General features: G+C 58.7%; 2 protein-coding genes across 4 annotated transcripts; one reads left to right on the forward strand and one right to left on the reverse strand.

Moving 5' to 3' along the window:
- Positions 1-1,099: 1,099 nt before the first annotated feature.
- Positions 1,100-18,083, reverse strand: SPPL2B (signal peptide peptidase like 2B). 3 transcript variants are annotated; one of them, XM_003123025.6, is made up of 15 exons: positions 18,007-18,083; positions 12,389-12,508; positions 11,505-11,687; positions 10,899-10,988; positions 10,150-10,289; positions 9,473-9,615; positions 9,259-9,355; positions 8,551-8,667; positions 6,709-6,790; positions 6,029-6,103; positions 5,889-5,951; positions 5,703-5,802; positions 5,283-5,360; positions 3,608-3,768; positions 1,100-2,761 (listed from the first exon to the last, which is right to left on the reverse strand). In XM_003123025.6, the coding sequence occupies exons 1-15, from the start codon at positions 18,064-18,066 to the stop codon at positions 2,516-2,518; spliced, it is 1,755 nt and encodes a 584-aa protein (XP_003123073.1). In that variant the 5' UTR covers positions 18,067-18,083; the 3' UTR covers positions 1,100-2,515. The 3 variants fall into 3 exon arrangements, with proteins under 3 accessions (XP_003123073.1, XP_005654760.1, XP_084869632.1); XM_005654703.4 differs by having other exon boundaries at positions 3,541-3,768; XM_085013506.1 differs by lacking the exon at positions 18,007-18,083 and adding an exon at positions 14,364-14,470 and having other exon boundaries at positions 3,541-3,768; positions 12,389-13,256.
- LSM7 (LSM7 homolog, U6 small nuclear RNA and mRNA degradation associated) lies at positions 18,050-22,862 on the forward strand. Its single transcript, XM_003123024.5, has 4 exons — positions 18,050-18,211; positions 18,304-18,394; positions 21,126-21,197; positions 22,593-22,862. The coding sequence occupies exons 1-4, from the start codon at positions 18,065-18,067 to the stop codon at positions 22,733-22,735; spliced, it is 453 nt and encodes a 150-aa protein (XP_003123072.2). The 5' UTR covers positions 18,050-18,064; the 3' UTR covers positions 22,736-22,862.
- Positions 22,863-23,713: the final 851 nt, after the last annotated feature.

Consider the following 23,713-nt stretch of genomic DNA (forward strand, 5'->3'; position numbering starts at 1 on the left):
TGACTTCCTCATGTGGCTGACCATCCCCACCCCTCTCAAGCCAGGCTTCTTGCCCTCCTCTCACCTCCCCACCGCAGCTGCAGCGGGAAACAGCCCTTCTAGTATCTCTCGGCTCAACAGTTGCCTCCTCCAGGCAGCCTGCCCTGCCACCTGCCCCACAAGACGGAGCCGGAGGCCTCTCCTGTGCTGAGTCCTATCCTTCCTCACCAGAATGGGCTGTCTTCCTAGACTCACACACGGGTCCTGGGCCTGAGCAGAGGGCCTGGCACAGAGTAGGCCTGCCATGAACAAATGAGTGAAGGAGCCTGTGAATGAATGAGAAATATGTCAGATCTGCCCTGCTTAGTGAAAGAAAATCACTGTGCTCACACTTTTGGTCCACTTTGTAGTTCAGACGCAAAACACTGATGGTACTGTGGCGAGTGCCTGATACGAACCTGGGGGAGCCAGCCCCGGAGCCTTGCCTTCCCTATGTGTAAAGGAGGGGCTGGCATCAGCTGACACACGTTAGGACAGGGCCAGCTGCCCCACCATGCATGCAACCTGCAACCCTCGAGATCTGTGCTCCACCTGCTGCGGCCGCCACCTGCTTTGGGCAGCTGCTGGCTAAGCAAGGGCCTTATGTTATTAAATAGTTGAAAAGTATCTAACAGAGTATTTTGTAACCTGTGAAAACTGCATGAATGCACATTTTGGTGCCCACCAAGTTTCTGGCCACAGTTAACACCGAAAACATGTTGTCTGATGCCTGTCTGTTTACACATTGTCTGATGCTCCCAGCTACACAGCTGGCTGATTGGTTGTGACAGCAACCATCTGGCTCTTTCCAGAAAGTCTGCAGGCCCTGCTCTTGGTGATTCCATGCTTCTTAGATCATCACAGACAAGCTAGCAGTATCCAAAAGCTTCTAAGCTTCCTGCGACCCTCACCTCCCTGAAGGAAGGCACCGCATTGCAGCAAAGCTGGAACCCTGTCTTAGCGGCTGTGGATTTGCTCCTGGCGCCTCCCTCCACACTGGAACCCTTGCAGGACGAAGGCCGCCCAGGCCTGGCCCACCGAGGCCTCCCCCAGCTCCACAGAAAAGGCAAAGACTCAGGTGTAAATATCAAAAGCTGTATTTAATTATAAGATTCGAACAGAAGCAAGGCAAAAACCGCAAACGGAAACTTCAGGAACTAACATCTGCCTTTGAATTCCTTGACATTTGTCAAACTTCCAAAACAGAAAAGAATAGATTCCGTGTTCTTACACCACCATACAAAATGGCTTAGAGGAAGGCCAGACTGGGGCCCTCCCCCGAGGCTGCCCTGTGCCTGCAGCCCAGGTCCAGCTCCAAGGCCACGGTCTCCCGTGGGTCCTGGCAGGTCCAGCTGCTCCACCCCCACCCACACACCAGTTTCTTTTTAAGACACATACCTAACCAGGTGGAAGTTGTCGTCTGATTTTTTTAGGAATAAACATCATTTCTCTCTCGAAAGGCGTGGCTGACAGAGAGGGTGAGTCTGTCTGGCGCTGGTATTGTTTGGAATGGATCGTGGTTTGGCCCCCACCTGCCATCTGCAGCACAGCGGCGGGACCAGAGGGACACAGAGCTGGCCCTGGAGCCAGAGGGTCTGTGCCTTCCCTCTCGTCATGGATGGGGAGGAGCAGGCAGGGCTCTGTCGCCAGGTGGTGACATGGGGGCCGGCGGCATCTGTCCTGAGGTTCAGAGAACCCTGTCGGTGAGGTAGAAGACATAACGCCAGTTCCAAATATCCTCCCACATTCCAGAAGCTCCCCGCCTTTGCTGTAGCTGGAGGCTGAGGTGCGTGCACTGGATGGGGCTGAGAGCGTGCAGATGCCCATGGCGAGGGTGGGGGCCAAGTTCCTCTAAGCGGAAAGGCAAAATGGGCCCTGGCCTGGCGCCAGCCCTGCCCCTGAGAGGAGCAGTCCCAGGGACTCGTGCCCCAAGAGGCGACACTACCAAGTATTTCAAAAAGTCGTGGCCGTTTATTAAAACACGGAGGAGCTTGAGCACAGGCGCTGGGCGCTTCCCGGCAATGAATGGCTGTGGGGCAGGGCTTGGAGATCACCGCGGGCCCCCTCCTCATGCCCCCAACCCAGAGTGGGGGTGTCCAGACCCCACCTAGCAGGCGACACTGGAGTCCAAACCCCTGGGGCCCTGCTGGACAAAAACGTCCCTCCCTCAGGAGGCAGAGGTCCTCCCTCTCAGGCCCTAGGACCTAAGGGAAGCAGCAGCCAGGGAAGCACCAAACTGGGCATGTCTGCCGCCACCCTCCCCGGGGCCCCACCCGGACAGGAAGACTGCGGAGCTGGCACTAGCTTGAGGGCCTGGGCCGGCAGGGCTTGTGCAGCGCCGCTCAGGCTCAGAGCAGGGCTGGGGTCCGGGTTGCAGCCAGACGGGAAGAAGAGGACGCGCGCACCGGCCAGACCAGAGCACCAAGTTGGGGGCCAGGCGGGTCCAGTCCCGGGCGCGGGGGGCCGGCGGTGAAAGTCCGAGTCTGTGTGCCTTCCCCTAGGCCGAGGGGTCAGGTAGGCCTGCAGGTTTGGGGGTGAGGCCGGTGGGGCTCTCAGGCTCCCGGGGGGGTGCACTGGCCTCGGTCTCCTTGGGTACAGGAGGTTCTGGGGACTGCTCAGCTGGCAGGGAGGCCGGGAGTGCTTCTTGCCCGGGAGGCTGCTGGGCGGTGGTGGTATCCGAGTCCGCCCGGGGCTGAGGGCCATCAGCCGCAGCAGGTACCCATGCAGGCTGAGGTAGGTCCTTCTGCAGAAGAGACGCCTGGTTGGTGGGGCACGGGGGGCGGGGCTGTGGGGAAGGGGCACAGGGCAGGGAGCCCCCCCACCTGGGTGGGCTCCAGGCCCAGGAGAGGGAGGCACCCTCCAGGAACTCAGCACCACCACCAGCACTCAGGGCCCCAGGGGCAGCCACTCTGACTTCTCGGAATTGTTCTCCCTCCAGGACCTCCCAGAACTAATCCACCTGCTCTATGGCAAAGCCGACCCCCACTGAGACTGAGACCTCTGCAGGACACCTGCCCGAGGGCCTGGGAGAGGGTTCTATTGTCAGGCAGCTGATGGGAACCCAGGGCCACAACAGTCATGCCATCTGCAGTGGGCACTCAGGTGGCTGCATCTATGTGGACAAGTTACACACGTAAGAAATGCTCAGGGGCCCCGTCAGGACAGGGCAGATTTCCTAAGAGGGCCTGAGAAATGCCACTGAACAGCAACATCCTCCAGAGTTATGGGGATATGCCATTGCCCTGTGCTGCATGGACAGTGTCCTCTGTTCCAAAGGCCTAGCTGGCTCCCCTCCCCAAAGTGGAAGCAGCAGGAAGCCCAAATCCAACTGCAGCACCTGTGCCTTCAGCCAGGGGGTGGCAGCATCACCCTCAGTAGCACCACCAAGAGCGCTGGTCCCCCACCCTGTCCCAGTGGCCACGCAAGTACAGCACCCCAAGCAAAACCTTCAAGAGACTGGGAGATCTGCCCACAGGCGCGGGCTGCGGGGTTTAGTTGTAACACTAGGAGGTCTTACTCAACTTTAACTCTAGTTAGGGCTTATTAGGCTATTATTTCTTGCAGACAGTCATAGCAAACTGGTATTCACCGCAAAGCCGCTGCCCGTCCAGAACATGCCCAGCTCCCTGCGCCAGAGCGCCAGGGCGCAGCTGGTGACGAGAGTGCAGGGCACCAGGTAGAGGAGGGCGGGCTGGCCGCGCTGCATGAGGGCCAGCGCCATGAACGTCACCAGGAGGCCAATGCCGTAGGCTGTGGGGACAGAGATGGGCAGCGCGTTACCACCGTTTGCAGGGCTGGAAACAGTGGGGTTGCAGGAGAGGCAGAGAGCGGACCAGCTGAGGGGAGTGGATGCTTCCAGAAGCGCACCATCTTCCCCACCCCTTTCAGGCCACGCCCCACCCGCTGGGGCAGGCAAGGGGGCACACTGGGTCCCCGCAGGGAGGAATGTCTGGATCCATGAGAGCTGGAGGAGGAGCTAGAAATATAACCCAATGGCTCATTTTTATAAACCTTTAACTGGAAAGGATCTGAATGAAAGTAAGGTGTGTACGGGAGGAAGTCAAATTCTCCCCAAGCTGTGATCATGTAAAAGACTGTTTCTGATCCTGTGCCTCAGCCAGGAAGGACTGAGGGGTGGAGAGGCACCATATCTGCACTTTGACCTCAAGTTCAGAATAAAATGTGTTATTTACAGATGTGTGACTGTAAACGTATACACACGTGCACACAGAGCATGTGGATGGAAGGAAAACAAAGCAGATGAGATGAGGGGTTAGAGATGCTCATCCTAAGCGCAGGGGTGGGGGGTGAGGAAAGGGGGTGGGGGGGGCGGGGTGGGAGTCCTCTGTACTAATCTGGCAACTAAGATGTGCAAGTATTCCAACATAAAGTTACAAGAAAACACACCGTTTACTGGAACCTCTCCTCCAAGGTCAAGAGCCCCATCTCCAGCACCTACTTCCACTCCCGGCCACCTGCTCTGACCCTTACCTCTGCATTTCCAGTGACAGGACAGTGCAGGGAGAGTTCCCGATCATCGGCTAGGGACTATCCACAGGTCCTAAAGTGGTTCAACGGGAGCAAACTACAGGGTTCCAATGACAGGAACTACAGAACGATGTGACACACTGTGGTTCACACCGAGAAAAGCTCTGCAGGTGCATCTGGACAGACTCATCATGGAGACTGTAAGCCCAGAGGCCAGGCCAGGTAGGGTGGGGCCTGGACCTGTAGGAACCTGGGTAGGGAGGGGCAGAGGTAATGGCCCCGAAATATGCCAGGAAGGCTGGCGGCATCCTGCTGGTGGTCAACAGTGTTGGAAGGGGGCCTGTGCACTCTGCGCCCCCACTTTGCTAAGGAGCTGAACAAGAGGGACAACAGAATTGGTTTGGACTTTTTTTTTTTTTTTTTTTTTTTTCCTGGCTGCACCCAGGACATGTGGAAGTTCCTAGGTCAGGGATTAAACCCAAACCACAGCAGTGATAATGCCAATGGCCTTAACCTGCTGAGCCACAAGATAACCCTGGTTTAGACATTTTTAGAAACAAGTGGGTCCAACAGAAAACGAGAAAACATCCCTTTGGTGTAAATGGCTTTGATAACAAAAGAAACAGAGAAAACAAAGGAAAAAAGAGAAAGACAAGACAAAAGAAAAGAGAAACAACAACAGCTGTGGAAGGTGAAGAGGCTGTGAGGTGGACACAGGCCCGACCCCGCCCACACAGAGATGGGGCAAGGCTGGGGCCCTGGGGTTGTGGGCTTACCGATGGTGCAGGCCACGAAGTAGACCCTGGAGGATTGCACCTGGATGTCAAAGCGGTGGCAGTAGGCCACGAGCAGCCCTGTGGGAGAGAGGACGTGGGCCAGAGGCCAGGCCACAGCCCCGGCCTCACACCAGGAGCTTCCGTGGGAAGACCTGTATTCCTCTCTGGCTCAGGGCCGGGCTGGGGGTGACACCCGGGACTTGTGGTGGGTAACCAGAGATGGATGAGAGTGCAAACCCCAGCTCAGAGGCCACCTGGTGGGGGGAGGGACCCTGGGGGCAGTGTGGCTGGCAAGGCGGGCAGGTCTGTGTAGCATGGACAACACCTCCGAGGGGCCGCCTCTCTGCCACCCGGGCTGCACACACTGCCCAACAACCCAAGGACCCCCAACCCCGGTCCACCCAAGCCCAGGCCCAGTACCTGGGACCAGGATGTCCCCAAAGCCCAGGAGGGAGAAGGGCCGGTCACACAGGGCCAGTGGTGAAGCATTCAGTCTGGGCACCTTCAGGACCATGGGGAGCTGGGGAGAAGGAGGCAACCAGCTCCAGGACCTGCCCAGACCTCTGCTTGCTCCATCTAGCACCTCGGCCCCCGGGCACCACGTACCTTCTCGTGGGTAGCCGAGTCCGACGGCCCAGTAGCCACCTCCACCATGATGCTGTTCCCACTCTAACAGAAGGAAGGCTGCATCAGAAGGGGCCTGCAGGGCCCTATGGGTTGCGGGGGTGGGGAGGGAAGGGGCCCACCTTGGTCAGGAAGGGCGTGATGAACACGAAGAAGACGTCGTAGATGAAGAGCACCAGCAGCAGCAGTGTGCAGGCCTGGGGACAGGGCGTCCTGAGGGCCAGGCTCAGGGACCGGCATAGGGTCCCAGATGCACAGACCCACTGGGATGTGTACCCGCCCCTCACAGCGTTCAGACTTTCCCTGTGGGCAAGTCTGAGCAGAGGCAGCCCCATCCTCTGGGGCAACGCCAGGTGGAGGCTCGGGGAGGCGAGGTCTAGTTTCTGATGGGAAACTAGAGAGGACACAGCTGTGACCAGCCAGCCCCGGGTTTGGGGAGGTGACAGCCATCTTCACGTTTCCTGTGTGCTTCTAAGTTCCTTCTGCTGGGGTCAGGCCTCGGCCCCCCTGGTTTCACCCTCACTGGCACAGCACCATCGCCAGGGAGGAGGTGGGCCCACTGCACCTGGCCTAGTGTCCCCACAGACAAGTCACAGGAGCTGTTGCAACTCTGTAGCTGATACTTAAGCTCCATCACCAGGGGGACAGATGAGCAAAGACCAGGTCCCCTACACAGGGCCAGGCTCAGAGTAGAAGGCCATGGGCAGAGCTGCCTGGAGGGAGGTGCTGGGCCAACACCAAGAGGCTGGGTACCCTTGTCTGCAGAGTTCCCCCCACCTACCCGCATCTTCTGTGTTCTCACCTTGAATGTGGGGAGGCGGATGGTTTTCAATGTGTAGAGGCAGAAGGCAATGCCCAGAGCATCCTGAAGGATCCAAGCCCACCTAGAAGGCAGCGCAGCGTTAGCCTTGGGAAGGGTCTCGGCCAGGAGCCTTGACCTGCCAGTCCCTCCCTCCCCAGCCATCCCTCACCCAGCCTGCTGTGGCCCAGCTGCGAAGACCCTGGGACGTGTGGCAGGGACAAGCTGGGCAGCCATGGCCCGGAGGTGCAAGGGGTGAATGGGCCCTCCCCCACCCACAAGGGCAGAGGGGAGTGGACATATGCCAGGACCTCTGTCCCTGTGCGGCAGGGCTTTCACAGGATGGGGCAAGGCTGCAGGAGGAGGGAGCCGTGCCTCCAACTGGATTCAAATTTCTCTTCAAAAGTATCTTTTAAATGACTTAGAAAAGCCAAATTTGGGAGTTCCCATCATGGCTCAGCAGTAATGAACCCAACTAGTATCCATGAGAATGCAGGTTCGATCCCTGGCCTTGCTCAGTGGGTTAAAGGATCTGGCATGGCCATAAGCTGCAGCGTAGGTCACAGATGTGGCTCGGATCCCACATTGCTGCAGCTGTGGTACAGGCTGGCAGCTAACACCTCCAATTTGACCCCTAGCCTGGGAACTTCCATATGCCAAGGGTACAGCCCTAAAAAGAAAAAAAGAAAAGCCAAACTTGCACCCAGCCAGATGCCACAGACCCTCTCAGGAAACAGGGGCTGGGGTTACTGGGGTCCGCAGTCCCTGGGAACAGGCCTCGCTGCCCCAGGCCCAACACCATCAGAACCACTTCTGAATTTGAAGATTAAAGCTGGGTAACCCAGAGTTCCCGTCAGGGCTCAGTGGTTAATGAATGCGACTAGCATCCATGAGGAAGAAGGTTCGATCCCTGGCCTTGCTCAGTGGGTTAAGGATCCGGTGTGTTGCCATGAGCTGTGGTGTAGGCCAGCAGCTACAGCTCCAATTTGACCCCTAGCCTGGTAACCTCCATAGGCCGCAAGTGAAGCCCTAAAAAGACCAAAAAAAAAAAAAGCTGGGTAACCCCAGGCTCCAGGTTCTCTGCCCCTCAAGTCACTCATGAGCGCTCCACCTGGGCTCAGGATAAGAAGCTCTCAGGCCAGGGCACTGGTGAGAACAAAGAGGTTTGCCACGGCCACGTGGGCACCTAGACATGGGGGAAACCGAGGCCTATTCTAAGTTCGGGCAAGGGAGCAGCCTTCTTGGCTCTGATTTAACCGTGAGAGTTCACATTCTCTTTGTGTACAAAGGACTCAAAATATTTTCACATTTTCCTTCTGCCAGTTAAATCTGTTGTGGCTCCAACCAGCAGCACAGCCAAAAGCGTTTAACTGCTTCAGAAGAAGCTCAGAGAAAGTGCCAGATGGTGTCAGTGACGGCAGGCAGCAGGGACACACACACACCCGGGCTCCAGGCCATGCCGCAGGCATGAGGCCTGCCAAGGGATGCAGCCTGGAGAGGTGGGTGTTTAGGGGAGCAGAGCCCACCTCCCTCACCCCCCGAGAGGGCTGCTGGCTGAGCAGGCAGGCGCCACGATGGAGCCACAGAGGTGGCATCTCATGCCAGATTGCAATCACAGTGCCCATGGCAGTGGACAAACTGCAGGGCAGCCATGGCCGGGCGGCCGTCAGCTGAGCCCTGTCGGCACCTGGACAGCACGTGGCTACGCATCCAGGACACTGACAGGAGGCTTTTCATAACCAGGAGCTGGCCCAGCTCCAGCTGTCCCAGTCAGACAGCGAGGAGGCCAGAGCACCTGAGGACAGCCACCCCCACCCCCATGCCCAGGCCCTGGGGTGCACTCACTGGTCCTCGTTCCGGAAGACACCCCACACCACGCTGACTGCCACGCACAGCAGCGCCAGGAGCAGCGTGCGGACCTGAGGCCGCTTGTGGAAGTAGGGCAGGCTGTTGTCAGGGACCCTGAGGGCAGGCAGGTGGGGGCGTCAGGGGCCTCCAACCACCACCCCCAGCCCTGTCTCTCCTTAGCACCCAAAGCCCTCAGCCTCCCCACCTGACCTGCCCTTTCTTCCCCTTCACCTCTCCTGTCAAACATCCCATCCCTCACCTCTCATTTCTAGAAGGGAGGCTCCCAAGGGCAGGGCAGAGCAGGCCTTAGGGGAAAGGGACTGCCGAGCGGGGCTGGCCTGCTTCCCCTTCCTCACGTCCCTCTATTTCAGCCCATGTCCCACTGGGCCTGACAGAGAGCGGGACCTGGGGAGAGGGAGGCTGCCCTGGGGCTGGGAGGCAGGAGTCAAAAGCCACTCCCACTTCCCTACTCTGCCCTGAACCCAAGGCCCATAAGCCCCTAGACATCAACGAGTGGGCACCTGCTGTATGCCTTCCCTGTGCCAGATTGATCAGGGGCTGCAGGAGAGTGAGGGGTCCTCAGCACCTCTGAGCTGTGGAGCCCCAGGGGCTGGGTAACGGGAGGTAGGAGCTGATGGGCCAAGAGGCAGCCTGGTGGGAACCCCACGAGCAGAGCCATGGGTGGGGGCCACGCCAGGAGCTCACCTGCACTTGCAGAATGGCAGCCTCTGGATGAGGGGTGACAAGCAGCTGTACAGGCCAGTGGAGGAGGCCAGGCAGAAGATCCCGATGATAACGTAGACTGCAGGGCAGGCAGGCAGTGAGGGGAGGGCTCTGCGCTAGGTCCCCCCCGACAGTGACAGCCCCAAGGGGAGAGACGGGACCTCGGTGGGTCAGGTGGGGTAGGGGAGGGGCGCACCAAGCTGGTCGTAGAAGAAGTAGAGCAACACAAGCATGGAGCAGCACATGACCACGAAGACGCAGATCATGACGGGCGTCACGTCCACGGCTTCATCCTCCTGTTTCTCGGGCCCATCGTCCCGCTTGTGTTTCATGTACCTCCTCCAAAGACACAGATGGTTCGGGGATGCCCTGCCAGCCGGCACAACTCCCCAAGGGCCAAGGCCACGGGTAGGGGGAAGGACAGGCAGTAAACCCGGCACAAGGGGTTGGCACAGCTGGGGTTTGCTTGTCAGGACGTTATGATCATCACCTGCCCCATGGGCCAGTCCCTGCCCCCAGGACCTCATGGGACGGCGCCAGGAGCTCAGGTCCTCACAGTGAGAGCTGCTGGGTGAAAAGCTATGGTGCCCTGGGCCCCACAGGACCACCCCAACCCTGCGCTGACCCCTCCACAGGCTTCCCTGGGCTGCCAGGGGGGTCTCCTGTGGACACCCCTGGCCAGGTGGGCCCAGAATCCTGGTGGCAGAACAGAATTTTGGGGAGCAGGACACTCAGGGCCTTCAATAGGTCTCCTGGGTGTGCACGGCAGCTGTTTTCCAGAAGCTCTCTGTGCATGCAGAAGCCCCTCTTGTAGTGATTTCCCCCGCCTTAGAGCTGCCCACCCATCACTCAGGCACACATGTGGGCACTCACTTCCTCACGTCCCGGCTCCCGGCCCAGTAGCCCCCCAGGGCGACAGTGCCCACAGCCATGATGAAGATGATGACCATGTTGTAGTCCAGCATTGGCTCCTTGGGTGCATACAGCGCTGCCCGCACCGTCCGGCCGAAAGTCTGCCTCGGAGAACACCGGGAGCTCCTGTGGGGGTGGCTTACCTGGCCCCCTGCCTACCAGAAGAGCCTGGGCCGGCCTGTGCATGGAGCTGGGAACCAGGGGCCGGGGAGGCCCTCGCCCCATGCCCTGACCCGTCACTCCTGACCCCAAGGAAGGTGGCTCTGCTGGGACAAGCTTCACTCAGGGCAGGCGACGAACCATGCAGGTGGGAGCACAGACCCCACACCCAGGTGGAATGTAATGTGTGTACACCCAGTGGAGGTGCCTGGGCAGAGGCCTGGCAGCTGCCAGCACTGCCCACAGGGAGAGTGGGATCGGGATATTTGCCGCAAACTGCAAAGGGTTTGGCAGAACCTGACTGTTCCCAGGTCACTGTGCTGAAGCTGCCCCGCTCCAGCCCCAACTCCCCAAAGATGAACAGGGTCACTGGGCAGACAGGGCCATGTGTATGCGTGGGGGCCAGGCCGGGGACTGTCAGGGGAGAGCTCTCTGGAGCCCAGGAGGCCCTGGCCATGCGGAACCTTTGGGACCGAGGTCTCCTGATGTGCACGGCACTGTGGACCCACCGTCTTCTTAAGCCTGGGTCAGACTGGTGGGGGGAGCCCTACCTCGAAAATGTCCAGCATGTCCCTGTAGCTGAGCAGGGCCACAGGAATGCCAATCTCATCATATTGCGTCTTGTTGCCTCCTGGGGGGACCTGAGGGGACAGGGCAATTGTCTAGCTCACCAAGGCCACCAGGGTGGGGCAACTGTTTCTGACAGCACAGCCCACAAGAGCCAGCCCTCCCTGAGGGGGCAGAAGAGTCCCACACCTGTGGGGTCCCTGGGGGACAGGCAGGGAGGGAGCACAGCTGGAGGGCAGGCCTGCAGGCTCAGTCCCTCCTTCTGGGGAGGAAAAGCTCCCCTTCCCTCTCAAACCTGGGGCTGGGTGGCACCAGTCAGCCCTGGAAGGCCTGGGGAGAGGCTGGCACATGGCCCATGCCCATTTCTCAGATAGCACCCTCAGATCTCTGCCCCAGGCCCTGTCGGCCCCCCAGGACTGCTCCAGGGCAGGGCCCCCTCCAGGACCACAGTCCAAAGACTCAAGTCCATTCATGGCCAGGAAACCAAATCCTCGTCTCCCCTGGCCAGCTCCCTGCCCATGCCTCAAACCCTTGCCGGGATCCTGCCTCCCAGGGTCCCAGGCTCCCAGGGGAGTGCCCAGCAGCCGCACCAGTGTCTCCTTGCTGACGATGAGCAGCCCACGTGCCCCGCTGCCCTGGGCCAGCCGCACTTTCTCATAGAAGGTGCAGTTCCCCCGCGCCACCAGTGGGATCTGGTTGCTGAAGCCCTTGGCTGGCAGGTCTGATGGAGAGCAGAGCACGGAGCCCGTCCAGTCCCGAACCTGCAACAGAGACTGAGAGGGGCGGCCTTCACACAAGCTGCTCGGAAAGTCAGGCCGGGCAGAGTCAAGGTGTCAGAGGACCCACCAATGCTGGGGCATCCAGGCCACTGCAGTAACCACTGTCCCCACAGCCTCACCTCAAGCACACCAGGTCTCAACCCCACACACAGCGCCAGAAGAGGCCCCCCGCACACACACCCTCACACACGTGCACGTGTGCACACACATACGCACGCTGAGGACAGGGCAGGAGGGCGGGTTGCAAGGCAGCACGGGCTCGGAGGAACTGCTCAGGAACCCTCAGAGTCTCTTACAAACACCCCGAGGGGCACGTGTGAGCACTGGCCTCTGTGGTGAGAGCTAAGCAACAGGCTGGGCATCCCGGGTCCCTCTGGAAGGAGTGAGGCTGGACCAGGGAGCAGTGCATGCAGCTGTCCCTGAAGACAGTGACAGGGACGGCTTCTGCTGTCACTCCACTCAGGACAACCACCCTAGCCCAGCACAGGGCTTGGGGAGCTCCTCTGGGGACACCCCAACTCCAGCGGCCTCAGTGGCCCCTAGAGTGACCAGATCCCTCCTGAGTTTCCCAGGAGAGGTCCCTCCTTGTCCTCGGTGCTCTCTCTGCCAGGAGGCCTCCCTCCAGGGGCCCTCAGAGACTGGGGGGAGCAGCAGGGGTGGGGCCCCCAGCCGCGAGGGCAACAGGCAGTACTCACGGCTTTGCCGAGGTCGTGGGGCAGATGGGCCCACTGCGGGTTGTAGAGAATGCAGTAGTCCTTGCCTTTGGGGCCCCCAGTCTCCGACACCACGTGCACCATGCCATACTCACAGGCCACCTGGGGGTAAGGGGTTGCCATCAGGGCACTGGGCACCCGGCCTCCAGGCTTGACCTGGTTTGGGATGGTTTGCTCCCTCCTCCAGAACAGATGGGCACGACCATACACATCTTACAGTGGAGACAATGAGGAGGGCAGGGATGAGCCTCCTCAGGGAGACCTGGGTGCTGACCGTGGCCCTGTGGGGTCCAATGCAGGAACAGGGTAGCCCTCCTAGGACTGACGGGATGGTGAGAACAAGAGCCCCATGCCTCTGTCATGGGGCAGGAAGAGGACAGGGTGAGTCAGCAACTCTGTCCCCAGGCCCGGAGGGTCTCCCAGCGCCCCAGCAGGTTCATGGCTCACTCTGGACCCAGGTGCCCCTGGGAGAATGGCCTATGGGCCACTGAGGCACAGCTCAGGCCCCATGGACTGACGCTTCCCTTCCCAGGGGATAGTGGAGCCTGGGTCATGTGACCAGCACCTGCTGGGGCATAGATCAGTGGGAACCCCCGGGTCAGAGGCATAGGAAGTGGACAGTGAGAGGCCAAGCTGCCTTGGGCCAGGCGGGCCGATGGAGTCACAGAGACAGCATCTCACAGCCAGCAGCAGGGCCCAGGCAGCTGAATGGATCTCCTCCCTGGTACATCCCCAGCGAGCAGTGCCTCTAATGGGCATGGGCAGCAGAATTCCCAGGGCTTCCCGACCCTCTGCTCCCAGGACAGGGACAAGGTGCTGGTGGCCGGCCTCAAGCTCCTCCTGCCATGGTCTACTGGGCAGCAGGCTGCTCAGGGAAGCCACACAAAAGACCACATGGACCCTGCCCACTCTAACCGGGAGGAAGGTTGAGGGCAGCTAGCTGACCACACCCCGTTGTGGACCTTTGCTCCGAATCTGAATTCAAGGTGAGGCAGAGGGGCAGGAACCAGAGTCCTCAGAACACTGGACCCCCGCTTCCAGGGCAATGGGGTGGCCAGGCGGCGGGAGGGGCTGGCTCTCATCTTTTCTGTGTAACATGGAGAGGCTTTATCTACGTAAAAAATGGCTTTACCGAGTTCCCGTCGTGGCGCAGTGGTTAACGAACCCGACTAGGAACCATGAGGTTGCGGGTTCGGTCCCTGCCCTTGCTCAGTGGGTTAAAGGATCCGGCGTTGCCGTGAGCTGTGGTGTAGGTTGCAGACGTGGCTCGGATCCCACGTTGCTGTGGCTCTGGTGTAGGCCAGTGGCTACAGCTCCGATTCAAACCCCTAGCCTGGGAACCTCCATATGCCGTGGGAGTGGCCCAAAGAAATAGCAAAAAAAAAAAAAAAAAAAAGGCTTTACCTACTGACTTCATGCAAGTGTCCCCACTCCCTGCTTGTCCCTCTCCTGCCTGAACTGCTGCCTTCCTCCCAGGGCTCCACAGTCTCCCATGAGGACAACTTCCACCTCTGGAGGACCTCGTCTCACCCCAGCAGGTCTAACAGCACCAGACCATGTCTGTCTGGGTTGCTGGGCCCCTAGGCAGGCTCAGCCCAGGGCTGGGCTGCTCCCCGGGCTGCAGGGTCTGCGAGGGAGGAAGGGGTGGAAGACAGAGCCTCCTGCCTCAAGCCCTGAGCCTACCCTGGCCTCTTGGCTTCTTAAAGCTGGAGGGGCCTGACTAGACCCAAACTCGCACTGAACACTCAGGCTCCAGGGGCCTGAGAGGGAAACTGCACTCAGCATCCCCCGAGAACCTGCCACAGAAACAACAGGTGGCAGGCACCTGTCTGCTGGGGACAGACCTACAGCCACCCCAAAACATGGCCTTCTCAAGCTGGGGGCTGCAGGGGGTGGGGGCCTCTAACTTGACAGGGCTCCTGAGGGGCTGTAGCCCTGACCACAGCCTGAAGGATACAGACTAGCTCTCAGGCCAGGGAGCTTGTCCCCGTAGGATGCAGGCCCGGGTCCCACCGCTGCCCAGGTGGCCCCCACATGCGTCTGCTCCATGATTTGGTTTGGCCCCTGGAGAGAGACGTCGACCATGCCCGTCAGAAGCACTGCTCACTCCAGATGTGCTGGGGAGGAAATCCGGTCAGCTGCCTGGGCCCTGTGGCTGTTCATGTGACTCCCTTCCTGTCGTCCCCTTCCTGTCCAACCTCATTCCCTCGACCTGAGGCAGAACTAGGATCTCCCTCTTCCAGGTTCTCCCCACCAGACTGCCCCCTTGTTCTGTGCCTGGACCTGTGCCCCTTCTAATGGCTCATACCCGCTCAGAGCCCCGCCCCCACCCCAGGCCACTTCAGGGAGTCTGTGACCCCTCAAACCCAGGGGGAATCCAGCCCACCTTCTATATTCATCAATAAAGTTTTATTGGAACACAGCAGCCTAGTTCCGGCATGCAGGGCTTACAGATGCTCTCAGCTGCAATTGCAGAGCTGCAGAGTTCTAACAGAGGCCAGGTGGCCCGAAAGCTGAAAATGCTGTCTGACCCTTTGGAAAACATCTGCTGCCCCCTGACCTAGGGGACCTGAGTTGCTGGTGAAAACTGTCCTTTATATACAATGGGAATGGATAGAAAAAAAATGTTTAAGGTCTTTTAAAAGCACAAGAGCAGGAGTTCCCACTGTAGCACAATAGGATTGGGATCAGCAGCGTCTCTGGAGCGCTGGGATGCAGATTCAATTCCCAGCCTGGCACAGTGGGTTAAGGATCCAGCAGTTGCAGTGTAGGTCACAGCTGTGGCTCGGATCTGATTCCCTGGGCCAGGAACTCCATACGCTGCACACAGGGTGACCAAAAAATAAAAAAAATAAAAGCACAAGCACACACTTCCCAGATTCCTCCCCCAATGTGCACAACTGGCTTTCCGTTAAGAAATAAACCTGGGCTTGAATCAAATACCAGAAACCACATTGTCAATGTGAATTTGGTCTCCTCCCCAAAGTTAAGCGCTGGGAGAAGTTCTTCAAAAGGGCACCGGGATGTGAGTACCCTGCCTTCCAGTGTGGCCCATCCCAGTTTGGAAAACCAAGAACAGCTGGGACTATGGAAGACAGGCCACTTCCCAACACATCACAATCATAAAGTGAGTTCAGGAGCCTCTAGGGAAATTATGCTTCATGATGATGGTGAAAGCATCCACGTCAGAGGGCTTTGGGAGAAGCTCAAGGGTCCAGGTTGGGCGCAGCCTTCCTAAGACTTGGTGGGTTCTAGGAGGGGAAAATTAGGTCCTGGGATGCTTAGAGAAAGATGTTCAGGTGAAGGAAAGTGGGAGAGGGTTAAGGGGCAAGTGGAAAGGGTTAGGGGGAAGGGGCAGGCGGAGGCGGGCAGTGGAGGGGAGAAGGGGCAGGTTAGGGGGAAAGTGTATGGGTAAAGGGCCAGGTGGAGTGGGGCAATGGCAGGGGCAGAGACAGCACCAATGTTGGGTCAGATCTGCTTAGTAACAGGCCCCACATAGGCCTTTATGTACATGCCTTATAGTAACTGGGGAGTGTGTGTTTGTCTAGTTGAGGAGGTGCAACCCCTCGCCCAGGGTCACAGAATGGTAGGGAGTGGGTTTAGGGCTGTGAGCAAGCAGCCTCCTGTCAGTGGAAAGCTGGTCTTCCTCTTGAGCGCCATGAAGAACCAGGCCCAGGGAGGGTTCTGTTCCGGAAAGCAATGGCCCAAGAGCTCCTCCCTCTCTCCAACACTCTTCTTGGCTCCCCACACTCAGGATGAAGTTCAGTCAGCTGAGAATAAAGTCCAAACACCTCATCACGTGGGCCTCCAGCATGCAGCTCTGACCTGTCCAGCCCACTCCCTGGACCCCAGCCTGGGAGGGCCACAGGCTCCATCTGCCCTTTACCCTCGGCCTGGAGCCACTCCCCTGACGTTCCCTCCCTGGCCTCCCTGCCAGTGCACCTGAGCCTCCACTGGGATGACACCATTCTCAGGTGGAACCACTGTACTGAAAATACACCAGTTAGAGCGGAGCCACAGCTTCCCCAAATAAAGCTCTCACGCTTCTGCCTGGCCCTGCTCACATCACCTGCAACACCCTCCATCTGCTCTCCTGACCTAGCAAACTCCTACTCGTCCTTCAGAACACCCTGCAGGCACCGCTGCTCCTGAAAAGCATTCCCAGGCCAATTGCATCCCTCATTCTGTGGTGTTTCCATGACCCTCCCCCTGCTTCTAGCTTTGCACTCCTTTGGAATACCCAGACAGCTCAAGGTCCCTGCCTCGAGTTGCTGAGACAGCTGAGGAAAATGAGTGAACAGGGCTCAGGGAAGTACAGGGGGCTGGCAAAGCAGCTAGGGGGGCGTCCCAGAGAGCCTGAGAGGGAGGGGCAATGAAGCTGAGGCTAAGTGTATGACCAGGCAATTCATACACAACCCTACATACAGAACCCTCCCTGGGCCTGGTTCTTCATGGCGCTCAAGAGGAAGACCAGCTCTCCACTGACAGGAGGCTGCTTGCTCACAGCCCTAAACCCACTCCCTACCATTCTGTGACCCTGGGCGAAAGAGAGAAGTGCAGGGAGCCTTCAATACACTAGAGCTGGAAAGGGGAAGCTTCCTGACAGCCAGATCACAGGGGCTTCACGAATGCACCAGGAAGCTGCCAGAAGGCTCTCCTCTGGGCACAAGACATGACACACTTTGAGAAAGATCGCTCCTGCAGTGTTGAGAATGAACCGGGGGTGCAGAGAACAAAAGTGGCCACAGAGGAAAGCCATCTGCCTGGAGCAGAGGTGGAGGGGCTGGAGCAGGCTAATGACCCAGTTTTGGGAGCTGTTGGGGGCCACCACTGCCTAAGCTGTGGAACCTGAGAGAGGGGGAGGATTTGGTAATAAAAGATGCACTTATGACAATGTATATCAGCCACCTCGTGGTAGTTCCCCCCACTAGCACCTGGAGACCCTTAACGTTAAATGACAGAGAAGTAGCATGCTGCGCGTTCATGATCCCATATATCATCTCGCTGACTCTATACTGTACACTTATCTTCCTTTTGCAGACAAGGAACTGATACTCAAAGCGGGGAACTCCCTTGCCAAGGTCATGCGAGCAAAAGATGCGGCGGCGATTCGACCCCACTTCGGGGCTGGGCTCCCGGCTGCGTCCCAACACCGCCAGACCCTGGGTGCCGCGCTGGACAGTTTACCACAACCACGGTCGAGGCAGATAGCGTCGCACTCAAGGAGAAACTGAGGCTCGGAGAGGGGTAGCTCCCAGACCAAAGTCACGAAGCTAGAGGGGCGTCTCTGGCGGCGGTTGGAGACCCCGGGGTGGACAAGCGGGGCTCGGGGCAGGAGAGGGGGAACCCCCCCTTAAGACTCCGGCGGGGCCTGGTGACGCTGCGGCTGGGAAGGGCTTCCAGGCAGGGAAGGCAGACGCGCCGGGGACAGTCCGGCAAGGTCACTGCCGGCCCCGAGCCCGCGGGCCGACCGCGTAGGGGGCACGGACACCCTAGGTTGACCCCCAGGCCAGGCCGAGCGGACCCCTATGCGGGGTCGGGGGGCCAAGGAGTAATGGCACCGCGGATGGCGAGGCCGCCAGGGTCGGCGCCGCCCTCACCTGGGCTGCGAGGAGAACGAAGGCCGCCGCGAGCCGAGCCAGCGATGCCACCGCCGCCATGTCGCCCGGTCCCCGCCGCAGGCGTCGGCAGATGTTTCCCAGCAACGCCTTGGCGCCCCGCGCTGCGCAGGCGCCAGGCGTCCGCCGCGCATGTGCAGGGGGCAGAGGCCAAAGGGCGCGGCGCGGCGGCGGCGGCAAGATGGCGGTGAGCGTGCGGCGCGGCTGGCTTGGCTGGAGGGGCTGGCGGGGCAGAATCTGGCCGCGCTTCCCCCCTCACGCAATGTGCTTTCCTCGCAGGACAAAGAGAAGAAAAAGAAGGAAAGCATCTTGGACCTGTCCAAGTACATCGACAAGACTATTCGGGTGAAGTTCCAGGGAGGCCGCGAAGGTGAGGCCCCGCCCCCTGCCTCCCCCCCCCACTCTCCCCCTCTTAAGGTCCACACGGGGTAACGGGCAGCGGTACTGATGACGAATACCTGGGCGGCGCTTTAATCGTTTAGTTCGGAGAACTCGTGCCGGCTTGCAAAAGGCGCCGGGAGGTAGGAACGATTACGGCCCTGTTGCAGGTGGGGAAACTGAGGCACGGGAAAAGGCCCCAAACTAACCCAAAACCCAGTGGCTGGGATTCACTGCTCTGCCTGCTGTGGTTCTTTCTCACCCAGGTGGCTGCCCCAGCTCCTCACCGTGCTCCTGCACCAGGGTTTCTCAGGCTCGGCACTGCTGACATTGGGGCAGCAGTGTTCTCTGTGGAGGTTTGTCCTGGGCGTTGTAGAGTGTGAAACAGCATCTCTGATTCCCACCCACTTGATGCCAGGAGCCCCCCATTCGTGACGACCACAGACCTCCCAGACATGGCCCACTGTCCCTTGGGGGACAGAACTGACCCGGTTGAGAACCATGGCCCTATGGTCAATTTTTATGAAGCCACCAGAGGGATCTGTTATAAAGAAATCCCATCTCCTTGTTCACGGTTGTTCCAGGGTAAAGGAGGAACCTTTTGCTCCAGAGTAATGCTGGGAGTTCTCAACCGCCACAGGGCTGTAAAGATACTTGTTTTCTCTGTCTTGAGCACCTTTACCAGGTTAACTGGCTACCAAGTTAACTTGGTCATTTCCCCACTGGCAGCTCAATACCATTGCTCTGGGAAGCTTTCCCTGACTCCCCAGCCCAGGTCAGGCCTCTTTGTTATGAGCTTCTACTAGTACCTGTCACACAGTTTGCAGCTTTCTGCTGTTATTGTGAGGCTTTAACTCTGCGTCTCCTACTGGAATCTGGTAAGGAGACTGCAGGGTCATGCGGGCAGTGCCGTCCATGGCAGAGCCCTCTTGTCCACTCAGCTGCTGTGGAACTTTGGGCAAGGCACTATCTTTTCTGAGCCTCAGTCTCTTCCTTTGTCAGAGGCTATTATTGACTCCGCCCACCTCAGCAGTGGGGATTAAAGAGTTCAAGGCAGGTAAAGTGTTAACAGGGTTCCCGATGGAGGTTCCCAGGCTAGGTGTCTAATCGGAGCTGTAGCCGCCGCTTATGCCAGAACCACAGCAACTCGGGATCCGAGCCGTGTCTGCGACCTACACCACAGCTCACGGCAACACCAGATCCTTAACCCACTGAGCAAGGCCAGGGATCAAACCTGCAACCTCATGGTTCCTAGTCAGATTTGCTAACCACTCAGCCACGATAGGAAGTCCCTGACAGATAATTCAAGGTCAACATTTCACTTATTCAGCTTCCTCTGATCTTCAGTTTCTTAAACAGTGCTCCAGATCCCTCCTTCCCTGAGCTGTGGACAGTTGAGTAGCATCAGAATGGCTAAAAGCACAGTCAGTGCCTGCCAGTCGAGGTACCTGGCACAGTGAGGATTTGAACATGCTAGTACCATCCTAGCTCTGAAACATAGGAGATAGGTCTCGTCTCGGGGTGCTTATGTTTGCAACGCTGCGGAGCAAACGGCCACCAGTTAGCTGCTTAAACAACACACGTTTTTATCTCAACAGTGTGCGTGGTTTCTATACTCTGGGTGCCTCAGGTCGCTGACAAGGTGGCCATAAAAGAGTGTCTCTGGGAGCTTGTCATCTGAGACCCAGTTCCTCCTGCCTGCCCACTGGTTGTTGGACTCAGGTCCCCGTATTCTGGCTAAAGTGGGCCAGAGACCCTTTTGGCTCTTGGAGGCTGCCTGCTGCCCTTGCCATGGGCTCTGTCCATCGCCTAGCAGTTTGCTTCTTCAAAGCCAGCAGGAAAATCTCTTTTGTCCAGAAAGTGCCCATTCCTTTAGTAGCTCACCTTTCAGGTTGGGCCTACCCAGCATAGCCTCCCTTTAGGTTCACTGAAAGTCAGCCGACTCTTGAACCTTAATTACAGCTGCGAAGCCTTCTGTCTCTGTCACATGACCACAGAGTGATGTCCCATCGTTGCTCCTGTTCCACACTGAGGGGAGGGGGTTCCCAGGCGTGTTCTCGGGGTGAGGGAATGCCGGTTCTGTCTCAGAATCCTGCCCGCCTGCCACAGTGCACCCGTCCCCTTGAGGGGGGCAGACCCACAGGTGTGGGCTCCCGGCCCCCAGGCCAAGTGCCCGAATGCATTGTCCACTCTCCATAACCCCATGAAGTAGGTTCTATCACAGTCTTTGTTCCGTAGGGGAGGGTCAAGCAGGAAAAGGACGCAATGACAGGGCTTCAAACTCAGGTGGGGCCGACAGACATTTTCTATAGAAGACCGGACATGGAATATTTTCAGCTCTGCAGGCCAGACTGTCTCTTTTGAAACCACTCAACTGCCATTGCAGCAGGAAAGCAGCCACAGGCGACATTTAGCAAATGAACATGGCTGTGAGCCAGTTAAACTGTTTACAAAACAGGCACAAGGTTTCGCTGACTGTTCTGGTGGGGGTGGTTTGGGGTCAGCTGACACTGCTCCCCTTCTGGGAGCCCTTCCCTCGCTTTCTCCTTGGTCCCCTGTCTCCAGAGCAGCTGCTCCCACATCTGCATCTGGTTGCAGGGTGACCCCTTGCCGGTGGGGCACCCCCATCCTGCCGACACCTGGATGCAGTTCAAACCTGCCCCAGGATGACCACTGATCTTCCATCTCTCTGTCTCTCTTCTTTTCTCGGTGATTCTGACAAGCCAGTGGAATCCTGAAAGGGTTTGACCCACTCCTCAACCTCGTGCTGGATGGCACCATCGAATACATGAGAGGTGAGTGCAGCTGGCGGGGCTCCAAGCGTCCTTGCCAGGCTTTCCTTACTGTTCCAAAGTCACTCAGCTGCCACCCAAGTGCTAACCATGAATGTTGTGCCTTGTGGATCAGACGGCTGACAGATGTGTTTGATCTCTCACGGTCCTGGCGAGGCCCAGTAGCCCATCATCTTGAGCCTTCAGAGGTGCGGAGTATTTGCTGATCCGCTCATCACTGACCCTGAGCACCAGTGGGTTTGGAGTGTGCCTGGTCTGGCCAGAAAGATGCCACGGCCCCATGAGAGACCCAGCTGCCCTGGGGTTCCTTCAGACCCATTACCTCCTGCTGTCCCTGTGCAGTAACTCCCTGCTGCTGACAGAGGGTCCCCCCATTCTCTGCCCCCAGTCCCTTTCTCCCCAAGTCCCCAGACTCTCCCCACCTGTGGTCAGGCCAGTCCCTGCCCCTCAGCCAGCAACTTCTGCAGCTCCTGACAGAGGCGTGAAGGGGACGTCAGGGCCGAGAAGAAAAGCAGTGTCTTGCTCCTCCAGGGACTGTGGACGTTGAGACCCGAGTTACTCTGGTGAAGAGTGATTGCAGCCACACAGCAGGGTCACAAGGCCACCAGGGAGAGAGGCCCTCCTTGTGGGAGAAGCGATTCTGTGGGGCCTCCTGCCTTGCCCTCATTTTCTTTCCCACTGGGTCTGCCCAGAGTCCCCCACTGGGATCCTGGCCTGGCTTCCTTGGGCGAATGACTTTCTGGAAAAGGATGCCCTCTGTGTTGGGAACCTAGTGAACTAGGGCATGCCCTACAGTATGCCTGTTGTTCCTGCCTCAGAGCCTGCTCCCACTGGGGCCCTGGCTGCTTGTCAGCAGAGTATGTGCCCCTTCCTCACCCCAGAACAGCCCTGGGGCAGAGACCCTACCCCGTCTCCTCAGTTCCAAGAAGGGAGAGGAGGGGTGGGCCTGGACAGCTGTCCTTCTGTAGGGTCTGGTCGTGGGGGGGGCCTCACCCCTACTCGGTTTCCCCCCCACCCCACTGTCTTGGGCTAACAGTAAGGGAGGCTTAACTGTTGTGACCTCAGGAGGACTCTCACTGTCACCACTTCCCTGGGGTCCCTTGCCTCACTGTGAACAGCCCATTGGCACGAGGGTGAATGGTGGCCCTCTAGGGTTTCTGAGATTTTAGAGATGGCTTTTGATTCCATAGCCCATCCGAGGATGCGGTCCCCCGGGTGGTGTTCTCGTTGTGGAAGGAGGGTAGGCTGCATGTGCCAGTTTCCAGAGCGCGTCCTGGGCACTTGCTCCCGCCCACCCACCCGCCGGCCAGCACGCTCCCCCAGCCCACCCCTGCCGCAGTTCCCCAGGCACATCTCCACACCTGGGCCTCTGAGACTCCACCACCTCTTTCTTCACAGACCCGGACGACCAGTACAAGCTCACAGAGGACACCCGGCAGCTGGGCCTGGTGGTGTGCCGGGGCACCTCCGTGGTGCTCATCTGCCCGCAGGACGGCATGGAGGCCATCCCCAACCCCTTCATCCAGCAGCAGGACGCGTAGCAGGCAGCATGCCATGCCCAAGGACTCGGGCTGCCCTCCCCCGTGACGGGCCATCTGCAGGGACAGAACTTTACTTTTTGTATAGGTTATGTTTTTGTTTTCTTAATAAAATTGCAAACCTCAAGTATCCCCGAGCTCCACAGTCTCGCTTTTAGCCACAGTGTCCTGGCAGAAGCCCGTCCTGAGGATTCAGTTTGTCCAGCAGAGTTGAGCGCAGGGCATGGTTCATGTCCAGGACTGGGGGAGCTCGGAGGTGACTGAGTGTGCCATCTGGGTGGGGCGGGGGGCAGGGGTGCAGGAGATGAGTAGGCCTTTAGAACCCCTGGGGGCCATAGCCCATGCAGACCCCCCAGGCGAGCCTTCTCAGTGGGCATGTCCCAGTGACTGGTCCCTGCTTCTTTGTCCCTTCATTGCCTCTGTACACCAGCGCAAGTGGGCCAGAACCAAAACCAGTTTGTTACTGCTTACAGCCATGACCTTGGGAAAAACAAACCAGATGGAGTCTTGCTGTTGCCCCCACCCCTGTCTTCCCACCCCATGACATCCGAGTTGGCCCAACCCTCTTCCCATCCCTCAGCCTGCAACTCCAGGCCACTGTCACAAATGCCCTTGATGCCCCGTCCTCAGGAAGCAGGGCTTTTTCCTGGCCCCTGTTCCTGAACCCAGGGTCCGTGTTAGGATCCTACCCCCATGGGACTCTCCTGCTGAGAGCGGCACAGCCACCTTGTCCTCAAGAGAGCTGAGTGAGTGGAACAGGGAGGCTGTGACTAAGTGTGAGTCGTTCTAGTGGGGAATTATAGACTGAGGGCCCCTCCACCAGCAGCTGGGGACACAGGAAGCGGCTGCAGAAGGGAACGCAACCCCTGTTCACTGTCAACCACCCAATAAACTGCAGCCAGCTGGCTTATCGCGGCATCTGAGCTCTTTGATGGCCAGCAGCGTTCCCCCTGCTACTAGGCATTAGCTGTGAGGCCATGC

This window comes from Sus scrofa, chromosome 2 (assembly GCF_054392235.1).
Source record: "Sus scrofa isolate SSC_HxYL_T2T_F1_AM1 chromosome 2, Sscrofa_HxYL_maternal_Yorkshire_Landrace_v2.0, whole genome shotgun sequence".
In the NCBI taxonomy this organism is placed as follows: domain Eukaryota; kingdom Metazoa; phylum Chordata; class Mammalia; order Artiodactyla; family Suidae; genus Sus; species Sus scrofa.

What these genes read in the sequence shown, in the direction of transcription:
- LSM7 (XM_003123024.5), top strand. Translation starts at nt 18,065, where the DNA reads ATGTCGCCCGGTCCCCGCCGCAGGCGTCGGCAGATGTTTCCCAGCAAC. An exon ending in GCGGCGGCGGCAAGATGGCG is followed by an intron (nt 18,212 to 18,303) that starts GTGAGCGTGCGG and finishes CTTTCCTCGCAG; the next exon opens with GACAAAGAGAAGAAAAAGAA. An exon ending in GTTCCAGGGAGGCCGCGAAG is followed by an intron (nt 18,395 to 21,125) that starts GTGAGGCCCCGC and finishes GATTCTGACAAG; the next exon opens with CCAGTGGAATCCTGAAAGGG.
- SPPL2B (XM_003123025.6), bottom strand. Translation starts at nt 18,066, where the DNA reads ATGGCGGCGGTGGCATCGCTGGCTCGGCTCGCGGCGGCCTTCGTTCTC. An exon ending in CCCACGACCTCGGCAAAGCC is followed by an intron (nt 11,688 to 12,388) that starts GTGAGTACTGCC and finishes CGCCCCTCTCAG; the next exon opens with TCTCTGTTGCAGGTTCGGGA. An exon ending in CTTCTTCTACGACCAGCTTG is followed by an intron (nt 9,356 to 9,472) that starts GTGCGCCCCTCC and finishes CCTGCCCTGCAG; the next exon opens with TCTACGTTATCATCGGGATC.